Source organism: Charadrius vociferus, unplaced genomic scaffold, assembly GCF_000708025.1.
Source record: "Charadrius vociferus isolate BGI_N301 unplaced genomic scaffold, ASM70802v2 scaffold321, whole genome shotgun sequence".
NCBI classification, from domain to species: domain Eukaryota; kingdom Metazoa; phylum Chordata; class Aves; order Charadriiformes; family Charadriidae; genus Charadrius; species Charadrius vociferus.
In genome coordinates this window covers 2337554-2353817 of record NW_009646934.1, presented here as the reverse complement: position 1 = coordinate 2353817, position 16264 = coordinate 2337554, and the positions used below count along the sequence as shown (strand labels likewise).

Below are 16264 nucleotides of genomic sequence, written 5' to 3'. Positions count from 1 at the left end.
CTATCCCCCTACAATTCCACTCCACCACCTATGAAATTTCTTCACAAACTTTGCACATAGCATAAATATTTTCCCTCGTTCACAATCAGAATCAGAGAACTGCAGTTTTCACTTTGTCAAATGCTTACATATTTATTTTTATCAACCCTGTGACGTAAATTATAAAACATGGAAAACATTTCTACCTGAAACATTGTCCAAAGTGAACTGCAGTCCAGTAACTCGGAACCCCCTTTACTGTCTATCAGCTTACCAAAAAAAGTCATTTATTGGAAGACGGTACCAAAGCTATTCCTAAAGAACATCAGCTACTTGTTCACAAGAAATTGCTCAAACCAAATTGTCACTTGCTTCCGAGGCAGAGGCAAAACGGCAAAGGAAAGAATAACAGAGAGGAGGAAAAAAAAGAAAAAAGAGTATGTGCATGTGAGACAGAAAGGTCATACAATGGAAACATGCAAACAAGTAAAAAATATAAATCACGTACGTTAATAGTATAAATCAAGTATGTTAATAGTTTTGTAACTGCTAGTGGAAAACAGAGCCTTTATTCTTTATACCTTAGTGATCACTGCAATACACCTGATACTCTATCTCCGACTCTAGAACTACCTCGCACTAACAGCTAAACACTAAACCTAAAGCTAAGCACACGCAGTAAAAGGCTGTGGCATTCGCTACTCACTTAGACTCATCATAAGGCGTTTTGCAGATGCAGTAAAGCTTTGTGTCCTTCTTTGTTTCCTTTGAGGTAGTAGAAATCATTTTCTTTTTCTTGGACTTGGACGCTGATGAATCTTTCTCCTCATCTCGCTTTCTCTTCTGGGAGGATACTGGCATTGGGACTGTGGTGGAGGAGGAGGAGGTGACGCTGGCTGCATGCTGCTGTGGTGGTGGTGATGGCAGTGGTGGCGGTGGTGGCGGCGGTGCAGCGGCAGTTTTTTTTTCCTGAGGTGGCTGCTGCGGCAGCAGCTGCCTGGGCTTTTTCTTTTTCTTTCTTAATTTTAGTCAAGTCTTTCTTTAGCTCCTCCTGAAGTATATTAAATGAATAAATAGAGAGGGAGGCACTTCATGATTATTCCAGGACAGGTTTAAAATCTAGACATAAATCCCCATTCTTAACTAAAAGAAAATAATTAAAGCTATTTAAACGTGCATTTTTTTTTTACATGTGCTTAACCTACAATCCACGTAACATTAAGGGATGACACTCTTGCCCTACTATGACCCCATCGGCTGTAATTTATCAGAAGCTGTTTCAGGAAACAAGGTAATTTCAGTCCAGATGAAAATCAAGAAGCATAAAAAGGACGTATACTGGCTCCGCAGAGATCCACGCATCTGCAACAAAAACTTCTTCCTGTATGTTTCTTTAAAAGCTCACTGAGCAAAAAGATTAATTGAAAATTAACACAGAAATGTTCTCCCCAGCTTAAAATCAAATTAGTCTTTGAGAATAACTGTCCTTACCTGCACTTCGATTTGTAGATCTTTATCCAGAAGTGCTCTTTTTTTCAGTATTTCAGCTTTCAGCTGTTCTTTATGCTTGAAAAGCAGAGCTGAGAGCTTAGTAGCATTCTGTTTACTACGCTTCTGTTCTACACTCTCTTCTCGTTTTCGTTTCTTAGCTGCCTGTTTTTCTTCTTTGTCTATCTTATCCAGAATGTACTTCATCACTTGGTTGCACACAATCATTCTGGGGAAGAAATAAAGAAAAAGTACATTATGCTGAACTGCCTATTTATCCCCAGTTGAGAATGCAGAATCATTTAATTCTCCAGCCTTTCCAAGTTGCAAGCTTTATTACTACATTTCTTAAGACGTACAAGGCAAATTTCGTAACACACATTGCTCCCACTCATACTTATTTACTATAATGATGCTGGGAGAGATCAAGTCCCTAGTTAGGCTCAACAGGGCCAGTCCTAACTTCATTTAACTGATCTGAGTACTAATCATTCCTCCTCTTCCCCTATAAAACTCCTAAAAAAGCCTAGGCTTCAGTACGATGAGAGATATTTTCACTCAAAACATGTTTGGAAGAACTGAATTTCGTTTATTCCGATGTAGGATGAAAGCAAGCTGGAAGCCTGTAACAACTTCTAAAACATACACTTCCACCCTCCCGTGACCACCAAATATTACTAAGTTTTTGTGTTTTGGCATAAGGACTGACAAATATTTTTCAGTGTACAGAATTCACTATAAGACAGTTCCCAATTTCTTCACTAATGATAACTCAGGATTATTTTTTCATCTGCTTGTTGTACACTCAACTGTAAATCTCTTCTCCTGCTCACTTGTTCTGCAGTTTTAATTTATTTTGTTTTACATTTCAATTAGAAATTGAACATATTTTGGTTGTTCGGAATTTACTTTTCCCTTCCCATTCTATTTCAAACCCACTGTAAGACTGTTTCTTGTTGCCAGAGTGACCATGAAAAATAACTCCCATTGACATACGAACTGAAAGCAAACAACAAAATAGCACCGGCCGGGACAAGCAGCTGCTGCTAACTCTGTAGTGTTAGGCTCAGACATACTGTCTTCTGATACCCAACTGTATTCTGATGACATACGTAATATGCCACCTGTTTTGTAGGGCCATACAATTCTGTTTACTTTGCTCTTTTTACCTGAACTGTATCTACTTGGTTTAGTCTGTTTTTTCACCAGGAAAGATACCCCAACTCCATTTTTGGAGAAGAAAAAAAAAAAAAAATCAGTGAGAAGGAAAGACAGCTGTAGCATGAAGCAAGCTAGTTACAACTCTTTTTGACACCATTAACTGAACAGTATATGATAATACATCTTATTCTTTATGCAGTTGTGAACATTAGGTGAGTAGCGCCTAGAGATACTGTTGTAATCAACTAAGCTCGTGCTCTGATTTGACAATCAAAATTTTATAAAAACACTATTCTTTTTCTTACAATCTGACAACACACACATTTGTGATTACCCAGCTGAATCAACTGCATGAGTGAAAAGGAGTCAAAATAACCCAAGACAAATGACAAACACTCCAAATTTGTGTTTAGCAGCTTCAAGTATAAAATCCCCTTGTCCATCAAACAGCACTATTTTCCAATTCTTCGATTCCTTCTGTAGAGTGGGATGTACACTGGAAATAAACTGCCATGATAACGGATAAAAAAACCCCATACTTTTCTGCAACAGAACCATTAATTCTCTATTCTGTGCTCCTTTAAGGATGGTTTTTGCCTTGAATTTAAAAACTGTGGCCAGCTCCAAACCCATGCAATACAACATTTCACTTTAAAAACATAATCAAAATAAAATTGAGAATATACAGGATTCAATTACTTAAGAACATAATTATGAAAGTTACTTTTGAGTGTTATTTTAACCAATTTTAAAATAGCAAAATTCTTTTAAGCAGGTTTTTACAAACCAGTGTTTTATTATACCACCATTAAAAGATATTATAGGTGTAAAACCTTCACATCTAAAGATGCAGTATGATGGATATTCACCTCTGATTTTCTTCCCTCTCAGCTGGAGTCAGTGTTTTCTTCTGTTTCAAGTGTTCTATCACAGCATTCTGTTTCATAACAACCTGTAGGATGATACAGAATCCAAAATAAAATATGAAAGCTTTAGCCAGTACTTCATAATATTACTGGGAGAACCAGGACATTTCCTAAGTTAAAGAAGAAGTTTAAGTGTTATATATTTCAGTAAGTGACAAAATAACACTGATTTTATCGGGGGCGGTGTTTGTTTAAAGCAATTATTTGAAAATGAAATTGAAAATTAACACCACCTCCATCCCCCACAGAGCAGGATATTTTGCTTATGCTGAGTTTAAACCTAGGGACTAAATGTCAGTCGACAGTATTTCTTCTGTGACCAGTTGTTTTATTTTAATAAAAAAAATGGTAAGAGTCTATTATTATTTTTTTTTTAAGCTCCGCAGCCATCCAACAGCATTACATTTCAGATACCTCTTTGAAACCTCAGTTTCCTACAGCAGGCAATGGAAGTACATGTGCTCTGAACATCAGCTCTCCTGTCGATAACCTATCTTTCCTGAACTGAGAATAAAGATATATTGTCCCAGCAGCTGGTGGTAAGTTGAATCAAGGTGCCAGAAGACCGCAAACATGGTACAATGGACCTGATGTGCTGAAATAACTCAGAATATTTAATTAAATTGCCAAAAGCAATCGTGCACTAACTTTGAAAGAATCAAATCAACTGCCTATCAAATGTATTAACATTGTTAACAAGAACAGGCATTTAAAATGAGATTTGTTTCATTAATTAAGTTTTCATTTCCTTCTGTTAACTTTACCTGTTTCTGGATAATGTCACTTTGATTAGAAGCCTGAAGGGTGTGCTCACGTTTAATTTCTATCTGTTGCTGCTTTTTCTTCTGTTGCTGCTCCCTGAGCTGCTGAACTCTCTGCAGCTGCTCCTGAACACTAGCTGCTTGAACTGTTACCACATTCTGAATCTGGTGAGCCTGTACTGGGCTAGTTTGTTGGATCTGAATAGGTAACTGAAGCTTGATCTGCTGGGGCACACTGCCTTGTTGGGCTTGTATCTGAGCCACAACATGTGACTGAAGCTGAGAGAGAACTTGGACTTGTTGCTGAAGCTGAGGCACTGTAATAACTTTTGTTGGAGGCTGCTGAAGTTGCAGCTGAGGACGAGTTGGGGATTGCACAGGAACCTGATTTAAACTTTGAGTAGTTGGAAGGGTTGAGACCGAAGTCTGAACCTGAGGCTGTGATTGCTGCAGCTGAGCTTGAATTTGTATGGGAGCATGGGGCTGCATCTGAATCTGTTGTTGGGTTGTAGTCTGCACCTGAGCTGGTTGCTGAGGCTGGACTTGGGACTGGCCTTGTGGAAGGATTGCAGTCTGCGGCTGACTCTGGACTTGTACTGGAGATTGCCCTTGAGCCTGGGTCTGTGCTGGAGACTGAACTGGAGATTTAGACGACTGTGCTTCAGGTGTGACTGGAGAGTCAACAGATGCCGGGGTCTGAGTTTCAGGCTGGCTCTGAGTTTCAGGCTGAAGTGCCAGCTGAGGTGCCTGTGGCTGCGCCAGCGGCACGGGCTGAGCGCTCTGATTCTGCGCTTGAGGCTGGGCTTGCTGCTGGCTCTGAGGCTGTGGCTGAATGGGCGGCAGCGCTGATGCTGGCTGTGCCTGTACAGCTTGCTTCTGTTCCCCTGTAGCTGTGAAGGATAAAAACAAATGACATGTCTATGAGCCTCACCAATTTGAACCTTTGAGAACTACTGTAAAGCTCTATGCAGAAATTCAAGAGATTTCTAAGCTTATAATACACTTCCAACAAATTTACTGTAGTAAGAGACCATCTCCAACTGCATAAAAACTCCCATGCAACCGAAACCAAAGCTTTTTTTCTGCTGAACAGAACAATGCTTACCTGAGGTTGAAGTGGAAACTGTTGTTGTAGTTGTGCTAGCTGTAGTAGCAGCTGCTGGTAGTGGGGTGAAAAGAAATCTCTGAATTGTACCATTTGGCATAGCTGCTTGCATAAGCTGTTGTCCTGGACCAGGTATTACGGTCACACCCTGAGGGATTAATTGTAATTGACCAGTAGTTTGACCTTGTCCCTGAATTACCACAGTTAATCCTTGACTGCCACCCTAAAAAAAAAAGTTAATATTGATGTTTTAGTGATGTATTCCTTAGACAGACTTTGCTGAAAATCAGAAGAATTAGGGTTTGGGATTTCAGAATTCAATAAGTTTACCACATACCATATTCCTAAAATCCCAAACTAGCATCTGAAGTTATTAAATACTAAAATACTCTTTCACCAATTCTATCAACAGATTACTAGGCTGGAGTTAGTTACATGTATTTTCATCCAAATATTGACCAGACCTCTAGCCAGAAAGCAGTTACAATGGAACATCTTTGTTCCTAGAGTTTACAAGCAATACAGAGCATGGATAAGTTTAGACATACTATTAATTACTTTCTCAAGAAACCCAACAGTTAGTGTAAAAGTTCTCTGCACTGAAAACATTTCCTAACCACATACCAGATCCTACCCAACTGTGAGCTTTCATGACTGACTGTTCAATCTGTAATGTATTGTGAATTTCTGTTGCTTAAGCTAACAGTCAGGCAGCTCATGACACCACTCTCAACTCAGTGACGGAGAAGGTGGGGTATTATCCCAACACCTAGACTGCAGAACTTCACATTTTGTGAACCCATAGAACAGAATAAGGTCCCTACTAAAAACCTTCCGAGTCTTGTGGTGTGGAAATGAACTTGTTCCACATATAAAAATCTTATCTGGCAACAAGCAGCCTGTACATTACAATCATTTACATATATAAGTTATAATTTGAAGAATAGCTATTGTGGTAACTCACAGAAGTCTATTTTTACCCTATGGCTTGACTCTAAACTTATTTTTTGCCAACAGACCTTCATGATCTGAGCAGAAGCTGCAAGACCTTTTTCCTCCTCCAGTTCCAGATACTGTAATTTTTCCTCTGAGACTCTGGATAACATGAACGAAAACTAAATCTTTATGCAAAATCAAAAGACAAGGAACGAAGAACATTACGTTCTGAAGGTCTACAAAATAGGCCATACAAAGTAATTAAGTCCCTTACTGCTATTAATGCAAAGACTTTTTTCCCATAGTGCTAAGCTTGCCTGATGCTGGTTACATTACTGGGGAATAAAATAGGAAGAGATATTTAAAACTTTACATATAATATTTAAGCTTCTTTCAGTCTGTAATTATGCTATAGGTCATCCTAAATGATGGCTGAAACAAACTTATGAGCAGATACACTACACTGCTGAAATCTAAAGGCTTGATGAGATGTATCATAAGTATTAGCACATTTTCATGCCCAGAGGATGTAAAATATTTTACCTGTCCTTGTGTTAGTTGCGTGAGTTGGGCCATAGTAAGTTTCACTTGTCCCTGCTGAGGGCGAGGGGGCTGCGATGTGGCTTGCGGCTGTATTTGTTGCGGTGGTGTTCCAGGACTTGTGACCGTCTTCTGTCCGGCACTGGAAGAAGCTGTGCTGGTACTAGAAACTGCTGTGGAGACAGGCTGACCCCTGATTATTTGAGTCACCACTTGCTGTGTCTGACCTGTAAGAGGGTAATTTGTGGTAAGAAATGCGTTTCCAACATTTTAACCATTAGCACAGCAAACTTCCGAGTCACAACAACTTGCAGTAGTGGGTGTATAATCAAACAAGTGAAGCAAACACTGCAGCTTGCATGTAAATTTTCTTTACAAACCATTTGTCTGTGCGGTTGACTGAAAAATGTCTGCAAAGTGTTTTGTATTTTAATTCAATTCACATACTTACAGAGTACTTCAAACACTTAGCTTGCCTTTTAAAAAAAAAAAGGCTTTCTCAATGCACAATTATTCTAAAGTTTTCTTTTTTTTTTTTCAAATGAATGGACTTAAAAGTAAGTATTAGATTTCCCAGTATCAATGATGAACACCACTGACAAAGCCTGCAACTGGCACATTCAAAAGCATGAAAAGGCACTTCTTAGAAGTCAAGCATCAAAACGAGGTATTTTTGCATTGGGACAGAAAGTATTGATGAAGAAACAAACCATGGATTTCACACTGGAAATTTAGATATTAAAATGAACCTACTGGCTGGAAGAATACCTTGTTGCACCACTAGAGGTGTTCGAATGATGGTCTTTCCAAGCGTTGACTGCTGAAGTGGTGTCCGTATTACTGTCATACCAGGGCGGAGCGGTGTCCCTTGCACTACCTACATACACCAAAACGCAGTGCATATGTGAACTCGTGAAAAAAGCTGCTGGGAGATGCCCTGAAGCACTTTTTTTTTTTTTTAATTTTAATATAGTAAGAAATTACAAGATGCAAGCAGATCCAGTATTTTTCTATTTATGCCCACACCGCTAAGGCTTACCAAGCTCTAAACTTATTTTTTCGAATTGGAGAGAACTGTTGTACCTCCTTGGAATAAAGAATCCATAAACACTATTGCTGAGATGAGTGAAAAACATTGAGAAGTGACCAGACAGAACGTTTAATATCTCCCAATAACTTAAAAGATATACACCCACATTTTTTGCATTAAATAATCAGAAAAATATCTTACCTGTGAAGTGCTTGTTGTTCCTAACGTCCCTGTGGTATTTGGCCTAATGGTTACAGTTGCTGTCCTTGGCTGGAATGAAGTAAATGTTTGACTTGCACCTGTAGTTGATGGAATGATACCCAATACCTTTTGCTGAACTTGAACAACACCTAATTAAAGAAAAATTGAGAATTCATTAATGACATAATTGCCAGCAAAAGTAGTAAATGCAACTCCAGGGTGGCATTTAGAAATCAGTCTCCAGGTTTCTAGAACACCTTTGAGTCTTTCAACATTTCTTGGGAGAACCTTTGTCATATTGTAAGAAGCAGCAGCATTATACTTGTTGATAGACCAACATCATTTTAAGTTAAGAAATAGGTATTTTAGAAAAAGATTAAGGAAAGAGCCAATCCTCACAAAGACCAGTTTGATGGTAACTGCAAATAAGTCCTTGCATTGACTGGGTGCCACAAATTAGTATTATACAACCATTAAAAGCTACAATCTGGTTAATTTAAAATGTAGGAGACCAGTTTAAACACCTTTCACCTACAAGCTTGTGGTGCTGAAGAAAATGGGTAATGCTTTTCCTGTCACCTAAGAAATTTCAATACAAAACTAGTAGCCTTCGTGACTTCCTCAGATGCTAAGTACAATGGAGACAGAAATGAGCTTCCCTGTTCAATATACATTCACAAATCTCAAAGTATTAAGTCCTCTTCTTGAGGCAAGAAGAAAAAACACTAATCTTAGCTAAGAGCCAAACTCTTGCTCATCGGCGCAGGCATTAATAACTAAGAACTGCAGCTTTTTTGTGAAGGAAGTGTTTTGTTGACGTATAATTTAGATAACGAAAAAAAGCATGCTTCATTCCACGTTGTTAAAAATAAAACTTCTAATTTTGCACTGTGAAATGTAGATTAATTTATAGGCAAAAAACTTGCATTTTCCCCCTACAGACACAAATATGCAATACAGGGGGAACAAGCTCTAGAAACTTGTATCTATATAAATATTTTTCCCCCTTCAAGTCACAGTTTACTTCACTGGGAAAATAGTGTCAATGGAGAATGAATCAGCAAGCTGGAATACATTTTTAATTCAGTTCCCTTTCCCCTACCTCCTTGAGTTGATGGCACATTGACGGCAACAATCTTGCTGTTTGCAGGGAGTGGCAGCTTAGTTATCACTTTCCCTGCCATCGTTACTGGACTGCCTGAGATCTGGAAGGTCTGCCCTGTGCTGGCAATGGTTGTGGCTGAAGTGGCAGCTGTGCTAGTGGCTATTGAGGTACACAGAACAGTCAGTTTTAGAGCAGAATAATTAGTCAGTGAAATGACTATTTTCAAGTATGAAACAGCAAACTACAGGATTATTTTTACAATCATTTTTGAATGCGTCACACTTTGGTAAAGATTCTTTTTTGGAAACAGTACGTTACAGCACAGATTGCTTTCATTATCAATGATCACTGGTACAACAACTGTCAGGAATACATGAGCCAGGTCAGAAATAAGACTACCTAGCCAGTCTGAACAAAGAAAAATTAGACAGGTATTATCTTAGAAGCGTCCTGCTGACTTAGCAAGAGAGCTAAGAGCAAAGGTAACGAGAAATGTAATAATGCTATATATTCTGGAGAAGACATAGGTGCTGTACTGGGGTTCTTCCTATGCTCTTTCCATGACAAATGGCTACTTACCTGTTGAAGATTGGCCTTGTTTAACCCAAGTAGCAAAAGTCTGATGGAAATTCTTGTTCTGTTGGAATGTTACTGTAGCTGGAGAACCCACTTTTGTAGTAAGTACTACTTTGGTTCCAGTGGGGACCGGGCCCGCTAAAGGACCCACCACAACCTTCTGCGGTGTTGAGACAGTAGTTGCAGTGCTGCTGGCTGTAGTGACGGCGGGGGCCACGCCAGCTGCAGGTATCTGCTTCTGCTGTTCCAGCCGTTTCTACAGATTTCAGAAAAAAATTAAACAAAGGGATGATTAGCATTTTCAGATTTCACAAAATACATGCTGTCTCTTCTTAGTATTGAAAAACAAAGGACACTGGTAGGATTTTATTTCAAGCTGTAAAGGACTGAAGAACAGGCTGCTTGCGTACCCTGTAGCACACGACTCCTTCACCTGCAGAACTACAACTCTGCTGATGGTACACAGCCAGAAATTTTCCTTTACAGCATCTTTAAAATCCTCGGCTTATGTTAATTTCAATGCACATTTTACTTTGAAGAAAACTTATTAATTAGTCTCAGTTTAATCTGAAAGGTTAAAAAACTTTGAAAAATACCCATCTATATTTGGCTTTGACCATGTGCATACAGCGTGTCTGCTAGTTAGCAGTACACCATCATTAGCAGAGAGTTTATTACTGTCATTCCTAAGTTTAGAGCTGCCTGCACTGAGATACTGCCAGTTACAGAAAAAAAAAAGACTGTACCATTCTACTTCACCATTAAGTAATTTTTAAAATTACTCTTTTAACTGTATATCCAGTTTGCATCTTGCTTAAAAAAAAATTAGGTTCAAAATCCCTTACTCAGCAACCTTTTGTGCTGTAACTGTCAAGAAGGTTAGAAATTTAGAAAGCCACTTTGTGAAGGGATAGTATCAGTATACTGTTTTAAAATTCACACTAATCTAAAATTCTTCCCTACGTTACTGGAATTATCTCTGTATGTATTAAATTTCAGTGTTTGGGTGGCATTATATTGCATTAATGCCCACGAATCAGATACACTCATTCACTAGTAATGTATTTTCTTCAGTGAAGATGAAATGAAAAAGGAGTAAGTTGGAAAAAAGCACAGTTCTTAACGTATGTGAAATATCAACATGGCATTGGGGTTTCTCAATTTTAGTTGCATACATGTATCTATCTACACATACACACACTTACCTATTTATGTATATAAAAATTATCAGTGGGTTTCATTCAGCCAAATTTAGATAGGATAAAAATCAAAAGATTCCATTTGATTGAAGGATGAAGAACAAATGCAGTTGTATACCCAAGTCAGCTATATACCAAGGCAGCTTTTTATCACACCACAGAACCATTGACACCTTACCTGGAGATTGGTGCTTCTCAGCGTTCTTTTAAAATGGAAACAAACTAAACTTTTTTCAAGGGTTATACGTTAGATGGAAAAAAAAAAAAGGGGTGAGGGAATCCAAACCAAATCTTTGCCTTAACCCCATTTCAAAATAAAAAAACGTACACAGTGGAAGCAGCATTGTTTGATGGCTTAGTTTGCACGAGAAGTGGAAACTATTTGAAAAATGGTGTAAGATAGGGATAAACTTTGTTTCCCATGTTCTAATGCATATGGACTACCAGTGCATGGTTGCTGACAGGTGGGACTACCAATAGCTCCCCCACCTGCTGGGCAGCCAATCGTTGGTGTTTTAGTTGAGCCTCCAATTGGGCCTTGAATTCCTCTGCCTTCTTCTGTTCACTAACCTTAGCCTGTTGTTCAACTGCCTGTGCTTTTTCCTTCTCCACCCTGCCAAAGACACAACCGAAAGTAAGTTATACCATCACATAAAATCCAACCGTCAAACTAAATTTCATTTTATCCAGTTTAATTGCTCCTATAAGAACGAATGTCAAGACTAAAGATCACTGAAAAACTAGTCATGGCTTTAAAAGTATTTTGAAATAAACTATTGAAGTTGCATGCAACCTCCCTGAAATATTCTGATGTTAAACTACTGCAACACCTTACAGAAGATGATTAATCAAAACTGGAATTTATAATTACATCTGAGAATGCAAACGATCTACGTAATACCATTAATTTAAAACAATTCTTTCTAAGAGACTCAAAAATGTTGTTCCAACTCTAAGCATGCAATACTGAAAATATTAATTTTATGACTTGAATATTCTCAGGTTGAATTTACCTTTACTTGTATACATTCATTTTCTTTGTATGAGAGAATTATTTAAACACATTGTGTTTAAAGTCATGCCAAAAGTAGCCTAAAGCCTTCCCATGCATGACAGTAACAGCCTTTCAGCATACAACAGTGATTAGTTCATAAGCATGGAAAAATTAATATAGTATTAGTTCTAACAAAACTGTAAGATCTGCATAAATTAGTTTTGGTACCAGCAAATAGTTTAGCTTTACAACTTTAAGCTTGACTATCATTATCAAAAGGCACAGTAAAAACACAACACAGATCCACTTTTACTGATTGTAGCTACTAAGTTGGTGTTCTTTAGTGGGAAATTATATTTAACACACACACAAATTAAAACTGCTTTCTTTAAAAGCTCGTTTGAGTTGGTTTACCTTTCAGCAAATGCCCTGATCTCCCATAGTTCCAATTCCTCCTCTGCTACCCAACTTTCAATTATAACAGGGCCCGTTTGCTTGGGTGTTTCTGGCCTTTTTGGCCTTAGTGCACTTGATCGCAGTCCCTTCCTCTGAGGTGTTGGAGTTTCTTTAGAGAACAGTCAAAACACACAGATTAAGCTTAATCGGAAAACAAAACTCAAAGTGTAAACCAAGATTTAGTGTCTTTTTCAGTCTCATTTAATAAACAGGAAGGCCTTTCAGCTTCAGATAAATCATGTCAGTTTGTTAAATGCATCATTTTTTTCCCATAGGCGAATGAATAGTTCGCGTCAAGCTATATTTGATGGTCTCAATTAACATGAAGATCCAGTTACCTCAATTTCTGCAGGAGCTTATGGGAAGGGGGAAAAAAGAAAGTATAAACAAACATACCTTTTGGAGCCTCTGGTACACCAATGGGACAAATAATTTTTCTTATACAGTACTCTGACCGGATTCCATATGGACCAACATCTCTTCGCTTGATTATTTCTGTTGTTGTAATTTCAGTTTCAGATGTTTCTACAATAAATTAGTCACAATATGTTAACAACAGAAAACAAATAAAAGCTAAATCTCCGATCAACCCAATATACTCAAGGTACAGAAACAGCAACTAGTACAAATTGTTGACTAGAAAAATTCAAATGCCATAGCTGACATCAAGCCTTTACAGCAATGCTTGGAATAAGTGTAACACTCAAAATTAACAGCAAGAGCTTTTGCATTAAGAAACCCAGAAATTTAAAGAAATAATACCTGTACGTGTAGTTCCTCCCCCAGGTGGAGCTTTTGCTGCCATATCATCCCATTTGAGACATGCCCACAATAACCGCAACATAAGGCTCACTCCAGCCAATGATCTTACCGTCTGAAGTCGGTACCTAACAACAGAGTATTAATTATATTTTAAAATCAAAATGTATTTATAATACCCAACCAAACCAACGGGACAAAGGTTTTCCATTCTACCTTTACTGATAGCAAAATTTGCATGTTTGGGCACAAAGGTGTATATCACTTGTATTTTAAAATTCAATTAATTCCATCACATCCTAAACTTTTCCTCAAAAACATAAAGCATGTACCTCCAAGTGATCCCAAAAGTTGGCCTTGGGGATGGATATGGCCAGATATCCAAGGCAGGCTTTGCATTGTAATTGAAATAGGGAACTTCTCTGATCCCTCCTTTTCTGGCCAGCTTTTTCAAGTCATCATTGGGTAAAACAAATATGCTTTTTTTACTGCTTTTGGTAACAAATTTTCTATAAGACGGTAAGGCAGTTCCAGAACGACTTTTTTTGGGTCTTGCAAATTTCATTAACTTCACTTTATCTTTTGTGGAATATTCTTTGCTGACAGTCATGGAAGTCACCAATGTGCCTTCTGGGGTGGTCAGTGAATCTGTTACTGTTGTTGTAACCACTGTTTTGCTATGCTCTTGTACAGAAATGACATCAGCGTTACTGTCCGTAGCTGGAGCGGTAAGCTTAGTTACAGTAGTGGTGGTAGTTACAGTGGATATGGCACAATTTTCTGTAGATGATACTACTGTTGTTTTCTCATCGTTAGAAGCTACGGTCTCTGCAACCTTAAACACAGTTTTGGATTCTGTAGACACAGTTGATGTTGTGGTAGTCACTTCAGTAATAACAGTTTTTACTTTACTTTCCCCATTAACATTTTCCATTTTACATGTCTGTACACCATTCTGGTCAGCAAAGTCACTACTCAAGCTAGATTCCTCACATGAGGTTACGGGCGATGGAGCAACTTTCTTATCCTCAATTACTTCAGTTTCCATAGATTCTGTTTCACTATTCAGGTTATTTTCTTTACAGAGCGTATGTGTTGGCGTGGAAGCAGTGCCAACAGAGGCAGATCTCTCAGGAGAAAGCTGTTTTCCTTCAGTTTTCTGCACATACTTGGGAACTTCGTCTGGTGGCTGAAGACGCTCTCCAGATTCAAACTCGGGTGAACTCTGCAGACGTGACTTAGGGTCCACGTTATTTTTGTCCTTTGTGTCCTCTATCATGATGTCACCATTCATGAACGGTTTTACTGAAGATTCCTTGAAAGTCAATGGTTTTATTTCGTGCTCTGGAATGGATTTATTAATATTGTTAACTTTTGGTTCAATATCACCCCCTGCCTTAGTTTCACATGTATCTTTAACTAAGCAGTCGTCATTTGATAATACTTTAGTGTCATTGTCTCTTCCATTCATTTGAAATGCTGATTTTTCTTTTTCTAAGTCTGCCTCAGTTTGTTCATCTTTATTATTCTTTTTGTCAGTAACACTATTTAGATTTGTCTGATCAAGACATTTCTTTATGGTACTTGTCTCCACTTTCAGTTCCTGACCCTTCTTTTGACCATTAGCCTCAGTTAGTTTAGAGCTCAGTAAATCCTCATCAACTTCATCCATGTGTTCCAGAGTTTGACTTTCAAGGTTTCTTTCAGAAATTAGCTCTGTTTTAAATGGTTCTAGATCTTTACTAACTGATTTCTGGTGAAATACAATCTTGTTTTCAGATTTACTTTCAGTCTTTCCTGGAGCAATTTCTTCCTCCATTTCACTTTCTTGAGAGGACGTTGGTTCAATATGGCTTTTTATCATACAATTGTTTTCTGGATCTTTGCTCTGCCGTTCAGCATTCCCTTCTGAATCTGGGTTTTCAAGAGTGGCCAATGCATCTTTTCTACAGCTGCTTTCAGTTACCACTGCCTCTAAGTTTTCATGTTCACGCTGAGGTACTCTGGTAATAGGTAGTTTTTGTTTCAAAGGTTTTTCGCTTCTTTCTGAAACATCCCATTTGATTCTATCTTCTGCATTTGTTTGTTTCAAGCCATCCACAAAAGAACTCTCAGACCCTCCAAGAACCTCTTGTCCTTGACACTTATCAGCAGTCATAGGTTCAGGGTTGTTTTCTTTACTGTCATTCTGAACAGAGCTTTCACCTTCAGATGACTGAGGTGAGTCTTCACCCAGCAGCTGGCCTTCTCTTTTTGACAGCCTGTTTGTCAAAGGCAACGAGGGTTCATCTAGCTCACCAGTTTTGGTACCAGAGATGCTGCTGATCGGCAAGCAGTCCTGTTCTGCATCTTCAGTTTGGGTCTTATCTGAAATATAGGCTTGATCTTGGGAAGACATGTCAAACTGGCTTCCTTCTTTCACGTTTCTCGTTTGTAGCTCATCTATGTTTTTCTGGGGGCTTACAGATCGAACGCCAACTGTTTTAGCACTAGCCTCCAGCTTCATCCTTTCTAGACGTTGTTTTTCTTCCAGTGTAAACTGTTTTATTCGCCTCTCAAGTAGTCCATCTAATTTTGAGGATTTTACTTTCCTTTTGTAGCAAGTCCTTAAATGAAATCCCTCGCTGACATTGATTATATCCAGCTTACAATGACTATCCTCATCTTTTATGGGGGATTCAATTTTCACATCATCTACATCCATAGGTTCTTCCTTGATGACTTTATCATTTTCACCATCGATTTCTTTTTCCGCTGTGAAGAAGAGATAACTCTGAATCAGTAAGCTCCCCTAACAATGAATACCAAAATACATTTGTACATCAACTACTAAGAAACAAACGGACATTTTAGCATATTAATAGATGTAAAGAAAAATGGAACGAGAACTTCAGACACTACTACAAGGGATTATAAGCAATCATTTAACTGAGAGATTTTAAATGTCTTGACAAAACCTGTTACATAGTTTTGCAATAGTTATTTCTGAGGTCCTATGCTTTTACACATGCAGTGTTGTAATGAATAGCTAGTTTTACAATAACTTAA

General features: G+C 38.2%; 1 protein-coding gene across 1 annotated transcript in view; it reads right to left on the bottom strand.

Moving 5' to 3' along the window:
• BPTF (bromodomain PHD finger transcription factor) overlaps positions 1-16264 on the bottom strand; it is a 56176-nt gene that overhangs the window by 10035 nt on the left and 29877 nt on the right. Inside the window, 16 exon segments of the mRNA XM_009894780.1 lie at positions 686-946; positions 948-1030; positions 1471-1696; positions 3498-3580; positions 4319-5205; positions 5421-5643; positions 6900-7123; positions 7650-7773; positions 8128-8276; positions 9230-9391; positions 9812-10064; positions 11497-11620; positions 12416-12566; positions 12854-12982; positions 13220-13344; positions 13549-15970. Coding sequence (XP_009893082.1) covers positions 686-946; positions 948-1030; positions 1471-1696; positions 3498-3580; positions 4319-5205; positions 5421-5643; positions 6900-7123; positions 7650-7773; positions 8128-8276; positions 9230-9391; positions 9812-10064; positions 11497-11620; positions 12416-12566; positions 12854-12982; positions 13220-13344; positions 13549-15970 — 5626 coding nt within the window.